The following is a 26,960-nucleotide window of genomic DNA, read 5'->3' as shown; positions in this document are numbered from 1 at the left end:
TGTTGATAATAATGATTATATGATAGTACATCTCCTAGGACTTACTTTTACATTTGAGGAGAGAGGCCTTTTTCGACTCCTTAACCATTCTTAAACGATTGAAAAGATAACGAGGGATTGTGCTTTCTAAGCACGATGCATTCTCCCGTGGGACTTCATCGTCGGATGGATGAAACTCTAAAATTGTGTGGGCTGGGAATGGGTTAAGGGTGTCGCCACGGCTATGTCTGGGCTACACCCTCCCCAATTTGGGACAACTCAAGCCGGTCCTATATGGATTAGGGCTAGAATCAGAACAAGGTTGACTCGCTCTGTTTCCAACCCTAAGACCTAAAGTACTGCATATCAGGGTAAACGTTCATTCACGAGTAATTTTAGCATCCCAAAATTTAGCAATATGCTATGGGACTGTGCTCCCTCCTGCCATTTTAATTCTTGTCTAGGCCCAAATTTTTGAAAATGCAATAAAATAATTTTCCATTCAAAAGTAAAAAACATAAGGAAAAAATAATATCCCAAAATTGAAGAAAGAGCACTAGTCATCCAGATCTAGGTATTTTGAAAATCTAAATTTTATTTTATGAAAATACCCACGTGGCCGGCTTTGCAACCAAAAATTTCTCACGAGCCTTTTACCTCGGGGAGTGAGCATGCACTGTGCTTCTACACTAAGCGGATGGGGATGGGGATGAGGTTGTAAGAGAATGGGGCTGAGGTTGTAGTAGTAACACAATGTGATCCTCAACTATTGGTTTAGGTTCATTCTCACTATTGCATTCGAAAAATAATAACTATGTTTGAAACATGTAAATAGATGGGACTATATTCCATCTACCCAAAAAAAATTATATGCGCCAAAAAAAATATAACATTTGGATTATATGCATTCATCGATTGAGCTTGATGTAATGGAGGCTTTTGCAAGATTTGATTGCTTTTTGGACCCACTGATTTTGGCTTGTGTGAAAGGTCGGAATAGTTGAAGATTCAAAGTGAACGATGGTTCAACCTCCAAGTCATGAGTAGAGAACCCTTTTCTATGAAAGAAACTGGTCGGTACAGTTAGTAACGGAATATCGGCAAGCAATCCTGGCCCTTAATTGTGTAACATAGCGATATATAACCATGATTTTTGTGCCATCGTTTTTTTCGGAACGGTTTTATTGTACAGTAAAGAAACGGAGAGACGGAATCTACACGATTATGAGTCAATCTCTTAAAAAGTATGTCATAATCTTAAATTTATGGGTTTGGTTAGGTTCCACCACTTGGTAGTGTATACCGTTAAAGTACTCAACATTTGTTCAATATTAAAATACCTTTGAATTGTAATACAAAAGTTTTTTAAGTAGGGGTATTTTTGGTCATTTAAAAAAATAAAATGGATATTTTTATAAAAAAGTTATGGCATTCTATTAATAGTTAAAAACAATTAATACATCTTGTGGGGGATGTCACACACTATATCGGCCACGTCATTGTCAACTATTGTTAATAAATGTTTGTATTTCGGTTAGAAACTTCTAGTTATCCATGACTAATTACTTAAAATACCTTTAAATAAAAAGTTATTATATTATAGGATAAGGATATCTAAATGTTTAAAAATATTGACCACTTTAAGGGTCTACACCACAAGTGGTATAGACTAACAAAACCCTAAATTTATTATCCAACTTTCAAGACGGTTAGATTTAAGCATTTAAAAACCTCAATGTGAGTCACAATGTTTTAAAAACTCTTGTGTTTCAGACATGGATGGGAATAAGTCGGAACTGAACCAGTTTTCGGATCGAATGAGTTCCAATCTAGGTCCTCCCAAAACCCCTTATATGATTTTTCTTTTGGTGGAAAATTATTTTATGGACCGCATGACTATATATGTGGTTCATCTAAAAACAATAGAAACTAATGGTCCCAATGTTTTCTTGTGAGAATTCTTATTTCGAGTTTTTAAAATTGACTTATTTTTTCATATTCATGATCTCCATATTACAGATTACATCTCCTTAAAAATTAAGTCAAAAAATCCATTTCAAAAATAGATTTATTGATAGGCCCATAATTCTACATATGCAGGCTTGGCCACATAGAAACCGGCTCCTCCTTTTTTTTGGCTTATCTAATATTTTGTTAGATCCCCTCTAAATCTCTATTCCATAAACTCTTATTTTAACTTTAATTTTAATTTATTTATTTAAAAAAAATTAAATCATGGGTTTGGATTGATCTAAATCTGATCTGGATCACCAATCTAATCCAATACAAATTCTGTCGGTGAACGACCCTTCCCTGCCGATCTTGGTTTTGAAGTATTAGAAACTCAAGAATTATTTATCTTTGTTAATATACTTATATAATAGTGATTTTAAAGTGGATTCCCAAATGGGTGTGGATTTTATAAGGTTGCAACGGTAAAGAATCAAATTAAGGCTCACCTCCAAATTGTATCATAACATGTAATCGTGGTGAAAAGGATCATTAGGACTATCTCAAAATATATTTTCATATCTAATTATAAAATTTTAAATTTCAAAAGTAGTTAAAATCAAGTAGATCTATAAACATATGAAAATCTTGAAAATGCACGGTCCAGATAATGTATTGTAAGATGTACTATTTTTTAGACTCAAAATCTGTTTTTTTTTTTTGCCATATTCATACAACTCGATGTGCTGATGACCAATTGGAGGTTTTTTCAATATTAAAACAACCTTTTCTTATGGATATTTGAGGTGCCTTTGTAATTCAACCTCGTATAAACTTTTTCCTTTCCAAATATTGTACTAGAAAACTAAATCTTTTAGATGTCATTCACCTGAAGGAGCAAACATATAGTATACTCCCACATAAGTATGTTGCACGCCCTCTCACGGATGAGAGGGAGAGATTGCATCTGACTTTTCTTCCTTTCATTCGTCACGCTCCGTTTTGATGTAGTACAAATTTGATTAGTAAATCTTGTTGTGTTCTTGTACTGCACGTTTGTTTTATCACTTCCTTATCTCTCTCTCTGTACTACTTGCCTCTCGGCGCTAGAATTTTCAGGTATTTATTTCCATTACTTTCTCTCTCTACTCTCCATGGTCAAGGGAATTTTTTACATTTTATTTCCATTGACTTTGTATCTCTAGAGTTTGACAGAGTGCCATTTTTCGTTTATGGCTGCTCTTTGAGAGGAGTAGCTGACCCGAGCCCCTCTCTCTCTCTCCTCTCTATCTCTCTCTAAAGATGCTTCGATTATTGTTGGGAATTTCAGTAATTTGCTCGGCGTTATTGTGGGCTGAAGCTCACAATGAGCATGGAGAACCTGCTCACTGTGAATCTCTCCCTGATGCAACAATTCAAGCTGATTATATGCCTGGTTCTATCACCTTAGATGGCCACCCTGAGGACTGGAGCAATGTTGATGGTTTCTCTTTCTCTCTCCTTCCAGCTTTGGACCCAGACGAAGAGAATCAATACCCAGGTGGCCGGATCACTGTGAAGGTGCAGAGACTCTTTTAGAACTTCGATTCGTTTCCTCTTGGTTGTTGTCTTTGTATTGATGGCATTTTGTAGGTTTCGCTGTTGTCTACAGGGCTTTCTCTCTCATCTGAGGAATGATTTTTGGCTATTTGGGTTTACTTTATTGCTTCTGTTTTTCTCGAATCTATTTTGTGCACCCCTTTCTCTCGTTAGGATTCTTAAGATGGTTATTAATTTCTCTTGCGCATCTCTCTCTGTAATTTCTTTTGTGCAACTCTCTTTCTCTGTGATTTCTTTTGTGCAACTCTCTCTCTGTAGTTTCTTTTGTGCAACTCTATTTCTCTGTAATTTCTTTCTGCAACTCTCTCTCTCTCTCGAATTTCTTTTGTGCAACTCTCTCTTTCTCTCTCATTGTTAAGATGGTTGTTCTGTTCTCAGTTTATTTTATTTTTTGTCTTCACTGATTGTGATCTGTATTTTGTACTTTTTTTCTCCATGATGATTGTTGTTTTTTGTTTTTCTGATTTTTAGTTTTTTTTCAGGCCTTACATGATGGGAGCGATGTTTTCTTTCTACTCCAAGTCAATGGGAAGTATGCTTATGTGAACGGGTAAGTGAATCAGGAATTCTTTCATTTCAACATTTCGAATTTCGCGGAATTTTGTATATCATTCTCCCTTTTTTCTCTTTATTTTTACTATGTTTTTCTTGGTTGATTTAGATTTATGTGGGGGGTGGTCCATGTAGATTTGGTTCAACCAGAAATTCAATTTAAATAAAGAGAATTTTGATTCCAGTTAGGTATTGTAGAATTATTAAAACAAGGAGTAACAGTATTGAATTATTCTTATCTGAGTCTGATGCAGAGACCATAGTAGATGCCCTTCTGTTGCTCTCATGTTCCAAGTTGGGGAGCATGCCACATATCACAATGTAAGTATTTTTAAAAACAATTGTTTGCATATTTTTTTGTACTATTTTTACTGTATGATTGAGAAAAACAAGTGACATCTCCTTGAAGATTTGAGAGACGGACTCATGTTTCGTAGATTTTGTTATTTGATTTAGCCCTATTCGTACACCCTATTGGTACAAAATTTATTGTATCTTGTACAAATCCGTCATCATATCCACCTTATTATGTTCTTTTTATGCAATTGATGATGCCTTTTGAAGATTGTGGGTTCATATCCACCTTGTAAGGTTCATGTTTGCATGACTACTTTCCCCCCAAAATTTGTGTATCTTAAATTTGTTGATATTTTATAAGTAATGTTGTTTTGGACCAAGAACTGAGAGAGGCATTGTCCCACCAGATGGGTGCATGCAAAGAATCAGTAAAGACATGCAACAAAACAACTTGTCGGGGCCATGAAGTTGATATTATGCACTTCGCTATTGGAACTGCAGTTCCAGGACGGCTCTATGGTGGCAATACTATAGATAACACTGATGGAAATGGGGGTGACAGGTATTATAATATATTTCTTTTAGAATTTGCTATAGCAATTGCGTCGTGTGTTTCTGTATAATATAGCTTCTTGAAAATCTTTTTCTTTATTCCTCTCTTGTTTTCTTTTTTACTTTTTTCTTTTTTCTTTTTTTTTTTGTATGCGCATTTATATCTTCTTGAAACTCTTTTCTTTCTAATAGGTTTGGTCATTTGGTTGATTTGTATTCTTGGAACCCACATTGTCGTTATCTTGATGGGAAGGGCCCTTCAGGTATGAATATTGCTGTTCAAAATTTTTGTTATTTTACAGATAATATTTCTTATCACATGCTGGTGGTGAAATTTTAGGCATGATTATAAATTGCTACCTTTTCCCTAGTTACATATCCTTCTGGCTTTGTGCACAATTCAAATACAAATTTTGAATAGCATGTGGCATGTATGTTTCCAGGACTAGACCATCAATATGCACCATTGATATGTATTATGAAGATTGAGTTTTCAATTGTGTCGAATTGAGTTGTTTCTCTTGCTTTTAAGCGTAGATTCTGATTATTTAGATGGTGAACTATTTTCCTGAAACTTGCTGCTCGAGTAGAAAAATATAACTGTAAAGTCAGAATGTCTAGATTTGGATAGTGCATATTCACCAAGAAAAAGAAAATGGACAAGATCTACAATTTAACATGGCATTTTGTATGGCTGTTTTGAATTGGAATGGAGAAAGCTAAATGATATATCTATATACATAAAAAATTTATTGGAGTCTACTCTCCATGGACTCAGCGGAGCCTTACCTATCCCTGTCTTCGCATGCTCCACTTAACGCCCCCTAATCCCCATTCCCTCTTCTCCTTCCTTTCATTTTCCTTCTCCCCTACTCACTTGACCCAGCCCAGTCACTGTCCCTCTCCACTCAACAAAGTTTTTCTCTCCATCATTTAAATTCCTACCCTCCATACGTGAGACCTCAACACTTGTCATACAATAGACACCACAATGAAGAGTAGCCTTTGATGCACATGTACTTGAAAACTGGTGCTGCGCCTTTGTCACGTACCTGATAAACACATATAACATCATGGGAAACTAATTTTGCAGCAGTGTCAAAGGCTATATATGCATATCATATTGATTAAATCTCCTCTTGCATCACCATATCACTTATGAACAAGGTGAAATCTTTCTCCAGTAAGCCATAGGGCATCAGTTTCTGCATAACTTCATAAAAGCATCTTCGATTGTCTAGAGAATCAAGATGCTATTGTGTTCGAACTTGTAATCTCTCATTTTCTTTTAACCATGACTCTATTTGTCCTGATCCCTACTTTCTTAATTTTTAATAATGGATCCAGTTAAATGTTTGAAAGGCAGTGATTATCCCACGATTGTTGCAAGCATGAGGCTCTTTTGTTTTTAAGTCCAGAAATTGTGTATTGCCATTTCTTTCTTTATTAATGAAATGTATTCTTTATTAAGTGTAATGCTAATAGATACAAGAAACACTGGTTTGCTGGATGAGAAAGTGGAAAATGACAGCATAATTGAGATTCTTTTCCAACTATAATTGATAATTATTTATTCTTTGTATAGGAAATGATTCTAGTGCACAGAACGACTGGAAGGGAGCATGGTGGCATGATAGTCTTAATATCCACTCTGGTACGTGTTTATGTTTTATTGTCTTGAAATATTTCCTGTACCCCGTTGCATTTTGTAAACATCATCTTTTATTTTGCGCACTAAGAACCTTCCCTGCGTATTTTATTTTTGGGGAAGCCCACTATGCACCATTGGTGTTCGGCATGTGGTGCACTGAAATCCACTGTTTGTTCACGTATTATGGGTGGTTGAGATCAACCCTACCCAGGTGAATATTTATCTGTTGGAAACTGTGCCTAGTTAATCTCCACCATCTATCATCGGAAACAGAAGGTTTATGGTGGTGGGCGGCCCTGTTTTGTGCCATATAACGCAAGATTGTTGTATGGCATGCATTTGCTATTATGCTTTATGGTTTTCGACCAATGTGTATAAACAGACTTATAGGGAATCAGATATTTTAGTCAATGTTGTTATATGGACATCACCCTGGGTCCCCTAGTATGTCTCATTGAGATTTGTGGAGATTGTTATGTTCCATAGTTTGTGGTGAATTAGTTTATTTATTACATCAATAAAACAAAAGAAAAGAATTGTTGTAAGAATGCTAAAAAATTTATTCTTTTTCTGTTTGAGAGATGAGATCTAAAACTTTGAAAGGAACTTACATTCCTTGTGTCCTGCTAGCTTCAAAGATAGAAAAACGCATTTGACAATGATGAAAATTCTCTTTTCACCCTTACTGTTGAACGGTATTACCTTCTTTTAAGTCCCTCTGGAATTGGGGACCTGCACGGGGAGAAACTTGATCCTTCTGTCTGGAGCTTTATGGCTTGGTCCAGGTAGTCTAACCTTGGAATTTATAGGTACTGCAGCAAGGAGAAGAAAGAACAGGGGAAAATAGCATGGTTTATCTTAAAAATCGCACCTTCGTATTGTTTTTCCCTTAAAAGACTATGGTAATCAGCCCAAGTTCTGTATGTAATGATTAACTTTTGACATGAAAACTGCATAACTTGGAAGTACTTTTGCACTTGCTTTGATAGATTCTACCACATTTGCAACTATAGATTCTACCACATTGCAACTATCTTCCAGGTTTTGTTGAGGAAGACAGCCCATATGCATCAGCTGACCAAAATGGTGCATACTATTTTGAATTCTCGAGGCCTCTTAGAACAATGGACCACCTTCAACAGGTAACTCATGCAAAAGAATTGATTGCGCTCAAGAGAGAGAGAGAGAGAGAGAACATCTGTTATTGATCTTTATGGCAAGAAACAAATATTAGATTCCATCACATGTATTAACTCAATTAGGAAATGTAGGATGTTCAATTTGTGATTGGCCAGTCGAGTAAGATGGCGGTCGCATTCTGGTACCCAGTGGACAATAGGCCATGGAGTGGGTCTCAGCATTATTCTGCTCATTGTGATTGGATTCCCTTGGATATATCTCTAGGCTCTACAAATGTTCATCGAGGTTCCAGTAGTTCTTGGGACGCTGCAAATGCATTCTCTCTACTCTTATCAGTAGTGGCCTTTTGCATGTCAGTATTTGTCGGTTATTGGGTTCGCAAATCTAAATCTGTTCCTTTTACACCCATTGATCATTTGTAGGATCAGTTCCAATTCATCTGAATCTCGGAAAGCCTCCCTTTCCCTCTTGATTTGGTAGTGTTTCGATTTTGACAATGAGATGTGTATATGATCTCCTATTTCTCCTGTTTGATAATTGATATTTTGTATTTTAAGTGATAATAGATTAGCCAATTTGCCGTTGAAAGTCTGTTTCTCTGAACGAAGAGCACCATGTTTTTTTATCATATTTCTTGAACTTGCTGCGATCACAAGCAGATAGCTTTTTTTATTGACATATATTCTGTCTTGTCTAGCCATCCTTAATAGTGGAATCTACCAAATTGCTGTTCTTTTTTGTAGAGAAATTTATCAAATACTCATGAGAGATGAGCAATTTATGGTGACTTATGGTCTCATTGAGGATATGGTCATTGATAGAATAAAATGGTAGACTAAGATTTGTGTAGCGGGTCTCAGATAGTTGGAAAAAAGTGATGATGATGATGATGACGGCGACATGAACAATTTAACATTTTTACCTAAATTTTTTTTGTTTAATTTTATAATAAGTATAAAATAATATATGAACTTGAGTCGCACTAGTGGCAATAGGTAGAATGCTTCTAATGGGGCTTGGTGCATTTTTCTTTTATTTATTTTTATATTGGAAAAGAATTTTTGGACTGCGTGTCCAAATCGTTCACCTGGACCTGCGGATCAAACATAGTAGGGGAGATTGGTGGACCCCAGAACTTCCATTTTCCTTTATATTTATTTCACTCCAAGATTTCTCTCTGTTTTTTTGTTGGTATAAATGGATTATTTGGAGTTAATAAGGTACACACAAAAAATGCCCTTCTCCACAGCTCGAACTTGATTGTGAATCTGATTGGACGTCCATCGCAATAGACATTAAATCATGCTGATTTTGGAGCACAAAATTATTATTATTATTATTATTATTATTATTATTATTATTATTATTATTATTATTATTATTATCATTATCATTCTCATTATCATTCTCATTCTCATTCTCATTCTCATTCTCATTATCATTATCATTATCATTATCATTATTATTATTATTATTATTATTATTATTATTATTATTATTCTCATTATTATTATTATTATTATTATTATTATTATTATTATTATTATTATTATTATTATTATTATTATTATTATTATTATTATTCTCATTATCATTATTGTTGTTGTTATTGTAATTGATCTTAGGATATATCAAAGATGACTATGAATGGAGAGTTTTAGGCCGTACACCGCAATACAACACCAGTTTAAGACGTGCAATTTGGTTCAAGTAAAATGATATAAAAGGGTAAGGGAAAGTTCAAATGGACATAGATGAAAGTAGTGAGAAAATATATGAAGATTTATAGTCTTACTGAGGGTATAATCTTTGATAGTACAGAATTGCATAACAAGATCGTGTAAGCGACTTCAAATATTTGAGATAAGGCTTTGATGATTATGTGATAAACATCTTCAAATCTTAAGGCTATCCTCACAAAAGAAAATTACAAATAGCAAAAACAAAAGTAACATATCAGGATTGAATAGAAATCGTCATCTGAGTGTTAGAAAACTTCAAATTCAAATTTTCTCTTTTGAAAATAATATCTACTGATATTTAGGGGGTTCTTAGAATTTTAGATTAAAAAATTTTCTTAAGTAAGTTTTCCTCAGGGAGCAGCTGGACAGTTGCTCCCACGGGAGCATAGTATACCTGCTTATTTTTTAGACGGCAATTTTGGGGATGTGGTATCACAGAGGAAAGAAAAATTGATTCTCATTTTCTGGATGCCTAACAAAAATGATATCTCGAGATTGCCCAGGAACAAGGTATACATCTCCAAGAACTCAAAATCCAGCTTCTGGTCTTTAAAAAAGATGATACTTAGATGCATCTCAAAATTTCTAATTAAAATAATCCTCCCAACTAGCTATTTTCCAAGAGAGGTGTTGCAGTAAGCTTCCCTTTGAGATAGCCATCTACATTTAAAAAAGAGCGCCTATATTGTATTACTGGGGGAGCATATTGTATACATGCTCCCTCTGTTAGAAGACCCACTTGGGAGGATTTTTCATTATGAAAATTTGAGAGCCACTCCATAAGGGTGTGGTTTGTATAGGGCCTAGGCTCTAAACAATCAAATTAGAGCCTACCTTCAAATAGTGTGGAAAAATGTGGTTTTAATATTGAAAATCTTTATGATAGTCTTAAAATATGTTTTTATATTTATTTATAACGTTTAAAGCTTCAAAAATCGTGTAGGTATGAAAACTTGAAAATTTTGAAAAGTGACGGTCCAAAAATGAATTACAAAATATACTATTTCCAAAACTTGAAATCTATTTTTTTCTCATGTCCATATTTCTCGATGTCGAGATGATCAATTTGAAGATGTTTGAACATCAAAACAACCTCTTCTAGTGAAATTTTTGAGATAGGCTCAAATATTAGAACCTCGGTTTTATATAAACTTTTCCCCTTAATAATCACTGAACAAATTGAAATGTTTGCCCTTAATAATCACTGAACAAATTGAAATGTTTGCCCTTAATAATCACTGAACAAATTGAAATTTGAGTTTTCTGTAACTTAGATCTCACCCTCCAAAAATTAAATATTCGGATATTATTTTCCCTAATATATAGATAGTACAATTTGGAAATTTTCTTTTTCTTAACTGGGAATGCGTAAGATTATTTTGCTTCCGTGGTCCCAAAGATTTGTTGTTCTAGGCTAGTCTTGGAAAGCCATCGGTTGCCAACATGGTGAGTGTGGCTCCACACAACGCACAACAAAGAAGAAAAAGTTCATCATCATTATCATTATATTTTTTTTTCAACTATTTAAGGTCGACAATACGAATCCTAGTATATCATTCTGCTCTATGAAGGATCATACTCTCAGTGAGGTCATAAATGCCTATATTTTTTCTTACTACTTCCAACCATGTCATTTTGGATCTTCTATTCTCAATGACATCATAAATACTTATATCTTTTCTCACTACTTCCAACCTTATCATTTTTTACCTTCGACTTGAATTAGCCTTCTACTTGAATTAACTCATACTTCGTAACAAGTGTTGTATTGGGCCTACGCTGTATGTGGCTAACTCACCTAAGTCTATTTTCTCCCATCTTATCACCTATTGGAATTCTCCTGAATCTATTTATTTCAAATTATATTCATTTTTGTCTTGGCACTCATCCATCTCAACATCATCATCAGAACTACACTCATCCTATAAATATGTTGTTTTTTAACTGCCCAACATTTTGCCCTATAAACAAAGGTGGTCTCACAATTGTCCTATAAAACTTGCCATTCAATTTCATTAAAATACAATGATCACATAAAATTCCAATTGCATATCTCCATTTCACTCACCCAATTTTAATTCTATATACGACATCTTCATCAATCTCTCTATTTTCCTAAATTGACCCATGATATAAAAAATACACTACTTTTGGTATTTTTGACCATCAATCTTAACTACTTCCTCGTCTCTACTCCTATTATCACTAAATTTTTGGTAAAAAAGGAGGGGAAAAGAGAGAGATGGTACTATCGAAAATGATCCCTTTTTTTCATTATGACTTAACCTTAAGATACAAATTGTTCATCCATAACATACAATTACATTTTCCCATGAACATAAAAATTCCATAACATTTCACTATTACTTGTGAATTAACAATGAATTAAATCATTATGTAAAATTGATCACAATTATCCAAGACGTTTACAATATGGCAAATATGGATGGGAATCAGTGAAGTAGGCACTCTGCCTATCTTCTCTTATCATATCATTCATCTGTTCAATGCACCGCATACATCCAGGGAATCAGTGAAGGAGGCACTCTGCATATCTTCTCTTATCATATCGTTCATCTGTTCAATGCACGGCGTACATCCAGTTCTTCTAAGTAAAAGAAGGCCACAAAAATACGTGAATTACTTTTCAAGTAGGAAGAGGGAACATCAATTGTAGACGGTGCATGAAAGTATTGCTCATTCCAGTGCCTGTATCGGAGGAAACCAATTAAATCCCTCTGAACTTGCATATATATGCAATAACAATTCGAAGCAACCTTTGCAAGCTGCCACCAAAAATGGTTGCAAAACAAGAGAGAGAGAGAGAGAGAGAGAGAGCTATCAAGAAGAACAACGCGTTTGATCAAACGTAAATGATTTTCAAACCAGAAGTTCAAAACTCTAAGATTTAAAATATATATATGTCTCATACAGAAGGATCGGAGATAAAATTCTGAATGCAATTTTGAAAAGATAGTGTAAATGGTTTCCCAAAATTACACAAGTGAGGCCAGTATTAAACAAAACTTACCTAGAAGATCAAAACAAGGAGAACAGCTTTCTTTGCTCATCTGTTGGATTGGCCAACCATCTACAAAACATGCATGCAGCCCCTACCACCGAGGCAACAGACAGCATCGCAAGAAACCCAAAATGAGAGACATCATTTGCTATAATGGCAACCCCTAGCATTACAAACTCTGCAAAGCTTGCTATGGAAACCTCGGTCGTTCCAATTAGGTTTGCTTTCGATGCCGGAATCCCAGTCTGAAGTATCTGTGAGCCAACAACATCATATGACATATGACCCAACCGAGACAACACCTGCAATAGTTGAGAAAAATGCGTGTGAGAGAGGGAGAAGGAGAGATTGCTTACTACTAAATAAAAGAAAAAAGAAAAGAAGGGTTTCTGAGGAGAAAGAGAGCTAGTTTGTGTTTCACAGAGACACAGAAAGGGGTACCCCAAGACCCCAAGACCTTTCAGGACTATGAGGAGGAATTAGTAGTGCATACTACTAGACATAGGAAGCAGGGGGTTTTTTCTGGCAGGTGTGGGTCAGAGGAGAGAGAGAGAGAGAGAGAGAGAGAGAGCTTACTATTAAATACAGGGAAAAAAGCAGAGCTCACTTTGCAAAGAAAATAAGAAAAGCAAGGGTTTAAACTGAAATGAACCATGAACCATTGAGTAAGAGGAGGGGTTTGCTTACTATTAAACACAAAAAGAAAAGCAAGGGTTTCTGGTGAGAAAGAGAACCGCTCCAATACACAGCAACTGCTACAGTGAGAAGTGAGGCCTGGAATATTAATCCCGCTGCTCCAGCCTGTAATAATCAAGGGATTACAAGGATTAAAGTATAAACATGAGGAAAAGGAAATCAATCAATGGTTGAAGAGACTTCAGACCTTGAGAATGCCAAGCCGTTTGACCAGGCCAGCAGATATGAAAGTTGCAGCCACACCCATGAATGCACACATACTACTGAATCCACCAATAATTGATGGATTTAGACCTGATGAAATTACGAATATAGAAATGCATTCTTCCATCAAAACTTCAGATAACTGAGTTCAGATAAAAAAGAAAACCTCTGTAACATTTATCTAGCTCCAAATGATCACCATGTCAGCTGCAGAAAAGAGTGACTAACTATTAACCCGAGAAATCCACATAATTAAGTCTGCCATATTTTCACGGAATGCATATCTGTTGCCCATCAGAATTGAATTCCCAGAACACTATGAGAAGATAGGAAACTAAACAGATTTTCCTTTTTGACAGGCGGTATGCCCCACATTAGGGTGTGCACCCATTAAGAAATACCTGTAATATTGAACATAGTTGCCAATTTGACAAATTGCAAAATGAGCTCCCCCTACGGACTAAGTTACTTCAACTCAGGTATGTAAACCACTAGAGTATAAATAAAACATGCACTGATTTTTTTGAAGTTTATATTTTAATGGTTACCAATCATAAATAAACTTTTTAATGTTAAACAATTCCAAAAGAACAGGGAAATTTTTTAATGTTAAACAATTCTAAAACAACAGGGAATTATTAATCAATCTCAGAAAGACAAGGATACTTTTTAATTCCAAAAGTTCAGGTCCAATGATCATTCAAATAAGGCTAGAAGTTTATATACTCCAGATAAATACAACATTAGAGATCTAACAGTTTACATACCAACAGCATTATAATGGAAAATTCGTATCAGGTAGCAAAGAACTAAACTCACCCTGCTGCGTTAAGAATGAAGTCATCAGGCCCCCCGGTGCAAGAACAACGTTGAAGTAAAGTAACACATATGCAAGGCTTGCAGGGAGAACAGGCTGCTGCCTATATTCAAACCATCCATGCTTGATGGAATCCATAACCCTTTCCACTATACAATTCAGAAAAGAACAGCATAAAATTCCGCAACATACCCAATGAAATCAACAACAGAAAATACATACCTAAGGAGAATAGATATAATAGGTAGAACAGCAGTTTCACCTAGATTTCCAGCAGCAGGAAAATCCATTGGTCTGCACAATTTGCCACAGGTACAAGGGAACTTGGGGCGACTGAGTACTCCCTTTGAGAGCCTGTTAGTTACCCAGACAAGAAGCAACTACACAAGAAAAAGAAACATCCATTACCCTAACTAATCAAAGAAAATAAGGGACAAACTATTCTGCTTTTGTTTGACAGGAAAGTATTCTGTAGTCCAACAACTATAGAAAACCATGGCCCTTTGGGGTCATAACCATTTGATAAAATGATGGGAGTGATGGAAGTGACCTACAAGAATATGACATGATGCCAGTTGTGAGTCCCCTGTCTCCAGCACCTTCCATCATTTCACTGGGCGATCATGAACACAAATCCCACTAGACCATTTGTTTCATAGTCTACTGGACCAGAGTATATTCTCCCTTGTTTAACTAAGTGGTGAAGAAAATAATTCATTACCAGAACAGGCAGTGTTAATATCATAAGACCAGCAGCAAGCTTTAGGCATGTAATTGTGTCATACTTGGACAGAAGTACACCAAAGATAGCAGCTCCGGCAATCTGCGAGCATGATGAACAGCATTACACAAGCGTAAAAAAGGATCTCACAGATTAGCTATACAACAAAATTTAATAACTAATTATAAATATCACTGATCATGGCGTCATGCAGTGTGCAAATTCCAAAAATTATATATATATCTGGAAAACCCTAAAAAATGCCTATGAGGCGGTTTATTGAACGGACCCGCAACGGACGGCATTCCGCCTGATTTTTTAACTGCCACAGACCTAGCATGTCTGTGGCATTCAAAAATGCATGCCGTCCAATTATTTTGGACAGTGATGAGCCTAAGGGCGAAAACAGTGTTCATTTTCGCCCCATAGGTGTTGTGTAGATGCTTCCTATATATACATATATGGAAAATACTGAGGTTAGCCCACTAGCTCATATCTACATATGAGCCCAACAGCCCAGATTGAATCTGGGCTGATCAGATCACGACCTCATTTCGTATTTTAATTTTAATTTTTTTTATAAAAATCCAAATCACTTGAAATTTTAGGCACGTATTCTTTAAAAATAGGAAAATCTAATAAAAATGTTAAAAAAACATTTGCAATAAATAAATCGATCAAAATACCCCTGAAAAGTTTTGAAGATATTTTGGTAAATTTATTCTTTGCAAATTATTTTTTTAATATTTTTATTAGGTGCACCTTGATGAGAAGAACACCTAAAATTTCTAGTTATTTGGATTTGTAGAAAACAAATTAAAATTAAAATATAAAATGAGGTCGTGACTGTCAGATCGGCCAAGATTGAATCTGAGCCGATCTAACGATCATGGATGTCCGATACTATTTGCATTTTATTTTATTTTCTACAAATCTAAATCACTTGAAATTTTAAGCGTGTGTTTATCAAAAATAGGTGAACCTTAAAAAAATATCAAAAAAATATTTTACATGAAATAAATTGACCAAAGTACCCCCAAAAAAAGTTCAGGGGTATTTTGGTCATTTTATTTTTTACAAATAATATTTTTATATTTTTATTAAGTGCGTCTTGATGAGAAGAACACACACCTAAAATTTCAAGTAATTTGGATTTATAACAAAAAAAAAAAATACCAAGTACTGGACATCCGTGATCGTCAGATCGGTCCAGATTCAATATGGGTCGTTGGGCTCATATGTTCATATGAGCTATTGGGCTAATCCCAGCTTTATATATATATATATCTTTGCACGTATAAAGTCCAGGGTGCAATTGACCTTTACCTCACAAAGAAGATCAATTCGACTGAGCATTGCGTTTGCTTGGGCCAAAGCAATTGGCCTATTTGTTCCCGCCAACTGCAATATAATACACATAACAAAATTTAGAACATAGAAGAAAATTAATTCCTTTAGAAAACAAACAAGAACAGTGAAAAATTCAATTACCAGTACCACCCAATCTCGTTCAAAGGCTATCCCAGTTGCGAGACCAGTAAGCCTCTCGATAGCGCCTGCTAATACCAGTACAATGAACCAAGGTTGCAAAAGTAAAGATGTTGCAGAGGGGACAAGCATGGCAGTATTGAGGGCATAAATGATCATGGCTGCTGATAACAATTGAGCAGCTGTCTGACAGCAACATAGGCATCAAAAAGCTCCCCACCATATGTATGTCAAAAATTACCCAGCTAGAAAATTGATAAAACCATTTCAACTAGTTTATCCTTCTTTCTCTAGACACCTTATTAAACTAGTTGTGTGCCAAATGAAAGGGCATGGAAAAATAGCTTGTTTTAAATACCGTAAGGTTGTGAGCCTTACCTGCAATAAACTCAAATAATTGAATGCAAGTAATCTAGGAAAGGAATCCATGAAATTGCCAACCAAGGGGCCTCCAACAAATATTGCAAGCTGCATTTCATTTTTTTTTCTTAGTTATTTCCATTCATTCAACCTATGGCATATACAAACAAATAAACTCCCTCAAGATGCCACGATACAAGTTTATCTAATGATTCATAGACTAAACTTCATTTAATTTAATTTGGTTTCTGTCCCAGGACTATGTTCTAAAAGATAGAGCAAAAAACATCTGAAAACTAGAATAAGTTTTCTATATATCACCAGAATTGGTCAAGTATATCCAATATTGGCATAAATTTGATGGAAACAAAGACTTTAGGCCATTCACCTAGACATCTTACAATGTTTTTACGAGAAAGCCAGAAAAGCCCCAGAAAAGAGCCTTTCAAAATCCAAGGATTCAAACTAGTCTCATAAAAACCAATATGAAGACAACAGACTCGTTACGTACCTTTGTGAAGAAACTTACAACCGCCACGGGCAAAAGGCTTGGATGTAAGAGTGCGACGGTAGAGGGCCAAGCAAAGTTCCATATCTGTTCCACCAAATTGCCCGCTAGAAAACTGGCATACAAAGCTGACATCAAGATTAATTCAGGCGAGGAAATCAGAAACTATTGGCAAAGTACCACAACAGAGGAAAAAAACTCTCTGTCTAACATTTAAGCAGAAATGAGGGTACATGTCATCATTTTCCAAATACTACTAGCTCAAAGTCAAATATGGTACTAAAGCCTCCAATGTAACATTTTAAAGTTCAATAGTTATCTTCAGTAATTTTCACTCCAAATCCCATCTCCCTATGGGCTAACAATTCAGTTACAGAGGAAGAAGCAATAAAACTCTACTACATGTTGGGAAGATGTTCATTGATCGATATAACTCACCATACAAGCCAGCAGGATGGGCAGGAGTTGCATCAAGAGCATCCTGTTCCTCTTTCGTAAGAACCTGAAAAGTCGATAATGGAAACTTACTACCAAATTGATAAAAGCTCAGATATAATATTGAAGTATACTAGAATCAACTGAATATTGAAAACCAACTGGGATTGTCACCATCCAGTAAAATGATGGACAATTACGGAGAGAGTGGGGCCTCTCAAAACAAAACATGACCATAATGGTGGGTCCCACACCTTCCACCACCGTCCGTCATTTGATTGGACGTTGATGACCTTAGTGGACTTGAACCATATTATAGTATAATTCCTCATAATAATAAATCACAAGATAACTGTTATTAGTAATTGTATTAACAGAATATGAGGGAGAACGAGGCAGCATAGAGCCATAATATGCAACACAAAGTCACAAAGTGAAATCCTTGAGGTACATATATATATATATATATATATATATATCTATATATATATATATTCAATGAATATTGATGACCGAGTGCGTACCAAAGCTCAACAATTTCCAACTCTTACCGGCAAAGCTGTCCAAAGACTATTTACATAGGAATCTTTATTGAGAAGTTGCAAAGATTCATTTTCAAGCAGCTCTGTATCGAGATGCACGACAGGAATGGAGCATCCAGATGGAATAGATGGAAGATTCTCAGTGATATCATCCTCTGTAGCAATGTTGTTTATTTCTACATCGGCATTCAAGTAACATTTCAAACTATAATAATTTATCCTAGAAGAAAAAACAAAGAGCATGAAGTCAATTAGTGTATTTGCCAATCCAAAAGTTCGATCTTGCATTACAGACAGTACCTAATAAATTTCAAATTTTGAGATCGAAAATAAAGCTCCACAAAGATTAGTTAACACAGAAGGGAGTCTGAGAGCAGTATCATATATCACACCTCTGGAAAGCTAAAACAGTAAATTAGCTTCCATAGGGACAAGAATATATATGTATTTTTTAGAGAAGAAAGAGAACTGTTGTAGCAGATGAAATGGTTCAATAAAAAGAATTGTCTTAAAAGGCATTGACTTAGGACTGAGGCAAATCCAAAAGAATGTTAAAATCAACCAAATAAGTTGCTAAAAAAACACCAAGCTGACACTACCTCGAGTTTTTATTAATAATTGAGATTCAAAGGGTCTATGGCACCCCCACATCATAATTTCCTTACAAGAATCACTTTTCATAGCACAAATCATCAAAAAGAGAGAAAGAAAGACCAAAAAGGAACAAAGTCTCTTTCCATCACTCGGGGACATAACGAAATTAGACTAACATTCTTCATTCAACAATGTCCAAGGCCTTTTTTTTTTTGTGCTGAACTCATATTCAATAATTCACACAACTGATGGAAATCTCAAATTTCAACCCAAAAAGGGAAAAATGGTTCCAATTACAAGAAAAAGGGCGAAATGGCTCCACCCAAGAACAAAAAAGAATTAACCAGAACAACTTGGGTAAAAAAAAGAAAAGAAAAAGAACTAACCAGAATAATGAATGATAATTTATAAACACCACCGAAGCTCATTCTCATATCATATTGCTTAACAAATGAAGACACTCTTAAACTCTATCCCAACAATTCCACCATTAAATACCTCCACCCAAAACAAAAAGAAAATGAACTAACCCTAAATCAACCAGAGACGAAATACCTAATGAAAAGGTACCAAAAATGAAGATACAATTTCTGAACTTCCAGAAGCAAACTAATAAATATCAATAGTTCAAAATGATAGATGATTCCATTTACCTGAAACAAGGTAGTGTTGAAAATTGTGATGATGGTCTAAGCCTAAGCCGAAGCCGAGAATGGAGGCAGCAAGTGGGACGAGGGTTAGAGAGAGGAAGGTGGCGAGAGAAATAAGGGGCAGAGGGGTGAGAGAGAAGAATATCCAACCCCATTGATGCTTCAAAAACCTTGGTTTACAAGGTGGGGTAGCTGGCCTGCAACTACTCATGCAGCCTTCAATGGCTCAAAACCCACAGAATGGGATTTTACGAATTCGAAAAGCTGCGGTGTTTTTGGGGTTTTGATGGAGCACATAACAAGTAGGATTTTGCAGAGGCAAGCCGAGAAATACAGAGCGTGCTCCTTATCCGGTTTTGAAGAGAGAGAAAGAGGAGAGAGAGTGAGAGAGAGGGAGAAAGCCACCACTCAGCTTTGAGTGGTTTATACAATATTTGGACGGTGGACCAAATACCACCCGCCAAAGCAAATGGTCGCGGAAATTTTTGGAATTTTAATGAGATAGTAATTTGCATTAAAATATAGGGTATTTTTAGTATCATTTTATTTTGGAAAAAGTATATAGGGAAAATTGCAAAACCCTTTAAAATGGACTTTTCACGCGTTTTACCTATTCAACTTTTTGTAGCAAATATCCTATAGCTCATTTTTTATTTTTTACTTTTTTTTTAAGAAAATATCCTTCCCTCATACAACAAATTATTTTCTTTGGAGAGGGCGGTCACGTATTTTGAACAGAAATAGCTGGTTCGGTGTTTCGTGGTGGCAGTCCGGCATTTCATTTCATGGTGGTGGTCGGGCGTTTTGAAGTTGCAGTCCGGCATTTTGAAGAGGCAGTACGAGGTTTTGATATTGCGGTCCGGAATTTTGGAGGGGCATCCGGCATTTTCGGCCTTTTGAATGGAGCAATGCGGCGTTTCTTTTTATTGGGATTCGAAAATGATTTGTTACATGAACGAAGGGTATTTTTCGTCAAAAATAAATTTAACTTTTTGTTTAGGGGGTTGAAGAGGCAATACGAGGTTTTGATATGGCGGTCCGACATTTTGAAGTGGCGATCCCGCCTTTTGAAGTGAGCGGTCGGGCGTTTCTTTTTATTGGGATCCGAAAATGATTTGTTACATAAAAAGAAGGGTATTTTTCGTCCAAAAAAATTAACTTTTTGTATAAGGGTATTTGTTATGAAACATGATTTTTTGTGCCAATTGCTAAAGTGACCGGTCCGGCGTTTCTTTTTATTGGGATTTGAAAATAATTTGTTATATGAAGAAGGGTATTTTTCGTCTAAAAAAAAATAACTTTTTGTATAGGGGTATTTGCTATGAAACATGATTTTTTGTGGCAATTGCTGGGAAAAGTTGGGCGGATAAAGTGCATAAAAAAAAAAAGGCATTTTGGGGATTGGCAAATTTCCCAAGTTTATATTGAGCCGAGGTTCTAAACAATCAAATTAGAGCCCACATCAAAAATTCCACTAAAAGAGGTTGTTTTGATGCCCAAATATCCTCAAATTGATCATCTTGGCATCAAGATGCATGAACATGAGAAAAAAAATGGATTTTAAGCTTTGGAAATAGTGTATCTCGTTACGCATTTTTAGACCGTCAATTTTCAAGATTTTTCTAATTTTCATAGATATCTGCTCGATCTACACTATTTTTTAAGCTTTAAACTTTATAATTAAAGATGAAAATATATTTTAAGGCTATCACAAAGATTTCCAGTATGGAAACTATATTTCTCCACCCTATTTGAAGGTGCGCTTTACTTTGATTCTTCAGAGCCTCGGCTCTATACAAACCGCACGTTTTTTTTTTTTTGGCAGTCTAGGTTTTCCCTTCCATGTTCAACGTGCTGGGCATCCATTGCCCTAGCCAAGTCCTGTTCCTTAGAGGGTCGGTCTGTCCCCCAAGCTAAGTTGAAGAAGACCTAACCTAAGCCTCGCCTATCAGGGCTGGGTTAGGCTTGGTTAGATAGAATCAAAAAATAAAAGACAAAATAAGAAAGATGGCTAGGAGGAGCAGAAGCGTGCATACTAGTCCAAGCCAAGCCCAACCACCTCTTGCGCCCTTCGGGCCACACATCATGCCCCAAGTCCTACTTTTTGAGGAGCAGCTGAAGTGTCAAAGATAAGAAAGATGGCCAAGCGAGACAGAACAGTGCTGACCCTAACCCAAGCCCGGCCCATCCCAACTAGTTCTTTGGGCCTGTCGGGCCACATCTTGTGTCCCAGGTTCTACTTTTTGAGGGGCGGGCTATAAATGTAAGACATGGCGAGCGTGAGGAAGAGAGACCGGGAGAGATGTGCATGATGTTACTGTGTAGCATACGCATAGAGAGTGATGCATTTGGCGTTAATATGTACCATGTGCACAAACTTAGTAAACACTTGTACATATCTTAGCATGGACGTGCTCTATTCACACAATTGCTCTATACATATGCATGCTTAGGGAGAATTGGAACCATGATACATAGTACGTGTATCATAGGCATGAATATGATACATGTCATGTATCGAAACGGTTTACAGTTGGTGCTTGGAGCCTCAGTACATGGCCAACTAACTATCATAGGTATGTAATCTGCTTGGACGATGACCGGATTATCATCCATAACCATCCATTTTGGAAAGGGAAAGTTCAGATTCTATGGACCATACTCGCAAGCACGCTACATGTATCTAGAAACAAACATGATACACAATTTTTTTGTCACCCCGATCGAATTTTACTTATTTCTATCTCATATTAGAGAGGCATTTTGTTCTTTGTTCAATCCATAGATGTAGACTCCTTATCAAAGAAATTTAAGATATGAATTACGAGGTTTTTTTATATTATTTAAGATGATTTAAGAAATTTGGAGTATTTGATGATTTGAATCTACAATTTTAGCTCTTGCAATATTTTTCAAAAAACAATTTTGCTTGATCGTCGAGTCAGATGAACTAGCTTGGAATAGTTGGGTCACTGGTTCGACTCACCACTACCATTTTTAAAATGCCTAGACAATTCGGAATTATTGGATCATCTAGCTGACTCAAAATTGCCTGAGCCAACTTAGAAAAGGTGCAGCTAGTATGAGTCCCCTTGAAATCGTGGCTCGGACTGGTTCAACCAATTTGTAATATGTAATAAAAACATCGTCGTTAGAGTGATTTGATAAAGGGAAAATTACAAATAACCGCTCAAGAATAGACTTCCCATGCAATTTGCCTCGAAGCAAACTTTTTTTCTCACTTTTACCCCAAAATATACTTTCCTGGCAAATACCCCCAACCAAAAAAATCTAGGAAAGAAAGACTAAACTATCCTTCCTTGAATTTTACCCATGCCTCTCTTGCCTCTAGACAAAAGTGCGGACCGGCGGTCCAGCACTATTCTTTCTCGATAAACATGTGGTCTGGCAAATGTACGTTGCGGTCTAGTACTATTCTTTCTGGATAAACATGCGGTCCGGCAAATGTAAATTGCGGTCCAGCACTTTTCTCCTCAACAAAATGTGGTCCAACAGATCCCTATGGCGGTCCAGCACTTATGTTCCTGGACAAACATGCAGTTCGAAATATCTAAACGGCGGTCTGGCACTTTTATATACGCGGTCCGACATATCTATATATGCAGTCCGATAGATCTATATGCAGTCCGGCGAATAATGAAGGCGGTTCGGCATATCTATACGCAGTCCGGCTGATAATGAAGGCAGTCCGACACTTTTTTAGTTTGATGGGGTTCGACAATTGGTACATGGCGGTCCGGCAACCCATATAGTTTTTGTATTGTGCATAAACCCACGTGAATGTGCAGCCAAAATTAATTTTTTATGTATGAAAGAGGGTATTTTTGTAAAATAAAATACCTTTTTTTATTTGGGGGATATTTGGTAGGAGAGTAGATTTTGGGGTACAAAGTGAGACAAAAGTCTGGTTGGGGGTAAGTTGGATAAGAAGTTTATTCTTGGGTTTTTTTTTGTAATTTTCCATTGACAATGCTAAAAAGTAAAAAGGAAAAATATCTTCGTACCCCTTATTTTTAAGTTTTATACCTCTATAGACCCAAAGTTTCAAAATATATCTTGGGGTATAAAAATCTTAGTTTTTATATCTTATAATCCTCTAGACTAACTTTACATACTTTCGTCCTATTTTTTTAACACAAACAAATCGTAGAAAGATAACTCTTTCTAAACCCCACCCACTCTATCTTCATGGAGAAGTTAATGGGCAGAGAGAGAGTGAGAGACAAAGACAAACAATTGAGTTGGGGAAATACGAAGAAAGAGAAGGGGTTGGAAAGAGTCACGGGGTAGAGAGAAATTAGAGGAATTACGTGAAGAGAGAGTTGATAGGGTTTAGAAAGGGTTGTATTTTTTTGATTTGTTTGGGTTAAAAAAATAGGATTAAAGTGGATAAAGTTAGTCTAGGGGATTAGAAAATATAAAACCCGAGATTTCTATGCTCCAAGATATGTTTTAAAACCTTTGGTCTATAAAGATATGAAACTTAAAATTAAAAAGTACAGAGATGATTTTCTATTAAAAACTTAATTAAACTTTTCTTTACCCAAAACTCTGTCACTATCGTAAATCTATCTTACTCTAAACGGAAAGAGAATATAAATTTAGAAAATGACATTTACATCGTAAGTAACTCATAGTACTTACCTCTTGTTTGGTAGCAATTACAAATCAACTTATATTTTTTATAGAACAATGTGATTTATATAAAGTTGTAATCTTAAGCAATCCAATTAAGGCGCACCTCCAAATTTTATCATAACATATAATTTTGGTGTAAAAATTTCTTAGGATTATCTAAAAATCTATTTTCATATCTAATTATAAAATTTTAAACTCCAAAAAATAGTTAAAATCAAATAAGATCTATAAATATATCAAAATCTTGAAAATAGACAGTCTAGGATAGTTTAGAAATTGCATTTAATTCAATTTGTAGTCTAGGACGGTTTAGAAATTGAGAATAAAATTACAATGTTTTGTAAGTTTTCAAAATTTTATTGAGATCAATTTGGAGTTTAAGACAACTTATAGTGTGCTTTGCTTAATTGAGATTAGCCAAAATCCAAAGCCAAACCCCAGTTTCTGAATCCTCTAAAATGTTGTGGAAGCAAATAATTCAAAAATTAAACTTGCAAAATCCGCCAAACTTTTGACAAAGAAAAAGTTTATATAGGGTTGCAACCGTATCTTATAGAAGTAAGGTGCACCTTTAAAATCCAGTAAAAAAGAGTGTTTTCAAAGTTGAAAAACCTTCCAATTGATCATCTCAACTTTGAGATGCAGGGATACAAAGAAAAAAATAATTTCAAGTCCTAAAAGTAGTTCATCTCATAATTACCAGGAGCACCCCAATAGGGTGGTGCTCTGGCTCCAAAATCCAACTCCGACGTTCCATAATCGGGATCTTGGTCAGAACGTGATTTTTTTATTTTGAGACCTTGCTCTCATTTTATAGGGTACTCGCTTCGATGAACAAAAGGATCTCGTCCCCCACAAACCATGGTGCACATTCGTGAAGATTGTAGATCTCATTCACAAATAAATAAGGTCTTCGAACCCCAAAATTTGGGAGCACGATCCTTGTGTACACGCTTATCAAGAAATGACCAATGAGTTCTTGAAAAAAACCAGAACGAGATTCCGTTTATGTGAGAACAGGGTATAGTGCTTAGTAGGAATATGAATCCATGTATAATGGGGTTGGGTTATTGATACAAGTGGAGTTCTTTGATGGGAGCAGGACCAATCATGCAGGGAATACGATAAGTCCTTGACATACCACTTGATGGACCCATACCCAGCCCTATCCGACGGGTCCAAAGAGGCCCCGACCCACACTTGTACCCGGAGTATGAATTAGGAACCGGGACTTGGACCTAGACCTGTACTCAGGATAAAATACACAGATCCCCTTTTGATGCATGATTATGTACAAAATCCCCCAAATTTTGTTAATGCCTTAGGAAGCTACCTTTCATGGAGACAAAGTTCCTAAAAAAACCACATTAAAATTCAAAAAAAGAAAGTACGAAAATCAAAGAAAAACTTGCATTTTTGTTGATCTTCCACCATGTATCAAGATGTAAAAAAAGAAAGCATGAAAATCAAATAAAAACTTGCCATTGTTGTTGATCTTCCACCGAGCATCAAGATGCAAAAAAAGCAAGAAAATCAAATAAAAACTTGTCCTTTTTGTTGATCTTCCAGCAAGCATCAAGATGGACAAAAAAAAAACACGAAAATCAAAGAAAAACTTGCCATTTTTGTTGATCTTCCACCGAGCATCAAGATGCCAAAAAAGAAAGCATGAAACTCTAAAGGCCAAGATCCAGCTTGGAAGAGAAACAGGGCTTGGTAGGGGAAGAGAAATAGAGAGAGAGAGGAAGTGAAATAGGATTTGGAAGAGAGAGAGAGTGAATATATTCATATGAGCCCAATTGTCCAGATTGAATCTGGACCGATCAGACGGTCACAATCTCATTTCGTATTTGAATTTAATATTTTTTATAAATCTAAACAATTTAAAATTTTAGGCATGTGTTTTTCAAAAATAGAAGAATCTAATAAAAATATCAAAAAAATATTTTATAATAAATAAATTGACCAAAATACCTCTAAAACGTTTCAGGGGTATTTTGGTCAATATAATTTTTGTGAATTAATTTTAAAATATTTTTATTAGGTGAACCTTGATGAGAAAAATGGATACCTAAAATTTCAAGTTATTTGGATTTGTAGAAAAACAATTAAAATTCAAACACGAAATGAGGTTGTGACCGTCAGATCGGCCCAGATTCAATATGAGCCATTGGACTCATATGTTCATATGAGCTAATGGGCTAATCTCAGTGTTTTCCACATATATATATATATATATATATATATATATATATATATATATATATATATATATATATATATATATATATATATATAATAATTCCAGGTCGGTTCAACTAAAACCCGTACCCGACCTACGTCTATTTTGGGTTCTAGAGATAGACCCAGACCCTACCTGTCGATTCCAAATGCTGGACCCATACCCGGACCCGCAGGTCTACCCGGCGGGTCCCGGGTTAGGTCCATTGCCACCCCTATCATTAAGTAAGGATCTCCGCCTTCATATGGGATCTCGTTCTACTACTTTTACCTCACCAGAACTCACTCTCCAAGAGTTGGAGCTTTGGGCCGTCATAGATCCGACGCTCCCGTTCTAGACTCCAAAGCCATTCCCTCTCCTGCTCCCACTAACTATGGTTCATCTTGTAAAAAGTTATCTGGATCGTCTATTTTCAAGATTTGAAGTGTTTATAAATTCTCCTGATCTGTACTATTTTTAAAATTTTGAATTCCGTGGTTAGGCTTGAACATGGATTTTCAAGACATTATAAAATTTCCAGCACTAGAACTATATCCGCCGTGAAAATTTAGGGGTGCGTC

The 26,960-nt window shown here is 35.8% G+C and overlaps 2 protein-coding genes across 23 annotated transcripts; one reads left to right on the top strand and one right to left on the bottom strand.

Annotated features, from left to right (window-relative positions):
• Positions 1-2,974: 2,974 nt before the first annotated feature.
• On the top strand, positions 2,975-8,702 carry LOC18431251 (heme binding protein). 5 transcript variants are annotated; one of them, XM_006841379.4, is made up of 8 exons: positions 2,975-3,489; positions 4,011-4,078; positions 4,335-4,401; positions 4,785-4,939; positions 5,122-5,192; positions 6,515-6,583; positions 7,622-7,722; positions 7,852-8,308. In XM_006841379.4, the coding sequence occupies exons 1-8, from the start codon at positions 3,232-3,234 to the stop codon at positions 8,140-8,142; spliced, it is 1,080 nt and encodes a 359-aa protein (XP_006841442.1). In that variant the 5' UTR covers positions 2,975-3,231; the 3' UTR covers positions 8,143-8,308. The 5 variants fall into 5 exon arrangements, 4 of the variants coding, with proteins under 4 accessions (XP_006841442.1, XP_088715039.1, XP_088715041.1 ...); XR_016049800.1 differs by having other exon boundaries at positions 2,990-3,489; positions 7,390-7,722; XM_088858913.1 differs by lacking the exon at positions 7,852-8,308 and adding an exon at positions 8,464-8,702 and having other exon boundaries at positions 2,990-3,489.
• Positions 8,703-11,711: 3,009 nt separating this feature from the next.
• On the bottom strand, positions 11,712-19,993 carry IREG3 (iron-regulated protein 3). Of its 18 annotated transcripts, none has more exons than XR_016049798.1 (14): positions 19,503-19,966; positions 18,265-18,475; positions 17,717-17,780; positions 17,282-17,406; positions 16,789-16,878; positions 16,414-16,596; positions 16,249-16,323; positions 14,923-15,024; positions 14,464-14,581; positions 14,204-14,350; positions 13,368-13,591; positions 13,172-13,285; positions 12,494-12,786; positions 11,712-12,171 (listed from the first exon to the last, which is right to left on the bottom strand). XR_016049798.1 is itself a non-coding variant. In XM_006841380.4 (14 exons), the coding sequence occupies exons 1-13, from the start codon at positions 19,652-19,654 to the stop codon at positions 12,502-12,504; spliced, it is 1,773 nt and encodes a 590-aa protein (XP_006841443.1). In that variant the 5' UTR covers positions 19,655-19,985; the 3' UTR covers positions 11,712-12,171; positions 12,494-12,501. The 18 variants fall into 18 exon arrangements, 14 of the variants coding, with proteins under 14 accessions (XP_006841443.1, XP_088715026.1, XP_088715033.1 ...); XR_016049799.1 differs by having other exon boundaries at positions 13,368-13,474; positions 14,756-15,024; positions 18,265-18,431; XR_016049797.1 differs by having other exon boundaries at positions 18,265-18,431.
• Between the last annotated feature and the right edge of the window lie 6,967 nt (positions 19,994-26,960).

The sequence above is a fragment of the Amborella trichopoda genome, chromosome 2 (assembly GCF_054954075.1).
Source record: "Amborella trichopoda isolate Santa Cruz 75 chromosome 2, AtrichopodaSantaCruz75HAP2 v2.0, whole genome shotgun sequence".
NCBI classification, from domain to species: domain Eukaryota; kingdom Viridiplantae; phylum Streptophyta; class Magnoliopsida; order Amborellales; family Amborellaceae; genus Amborella; species Amborella trichopoda.
The sequence above is the reverse complement of the archived record's forward strand: the minus strand, read 5'-3'. Positions and strand labels throughout refer to the sequence as shown.

Coding starts and splice junctions, on each gene's coding strand:
- IREG3 (XM_088858900.1), bottom strand. CDS start 19,710: ATGAGTAGTTGCAGGCCAGCTACCCCACCTTGTAAACCAAGGTTTTTG. Junction 18,432..19,502: donor TCAACACTACCTTGTTTCAG/GTAAATGGAATC, acceptor ATGCCGATGTAG/AAATAAACAACATTGCTACA. Junction 16,324..16,413: donor AACGAGATTGGGTGGTACTG/GTAATTGAATTT, acceptor ATTATATTGCAG/TTGGCGGGAACAAATAGGCC.
- LOC18431251 (XM_006841379.4), top strand. CDS start 3,232: ATGCTTCGATTATTGTTGGGAATTTCAGTAATTTGCTCGGCGTTATTG. Junction 3,490..4,010: donor GTGGCCGGATCACTGTGAAG/GTGCAGAGACTC, acceptor GTTTTTTTTCAG/GCCTTACATGATGGGAGCGA. Junction 6,584..7,621: donor TAGTCTTAATATCCACTCTG/GTACGTGTTTAT, acceptor ACTATCTTCCAG/GTTTTGTTGAGGAAGACAGC.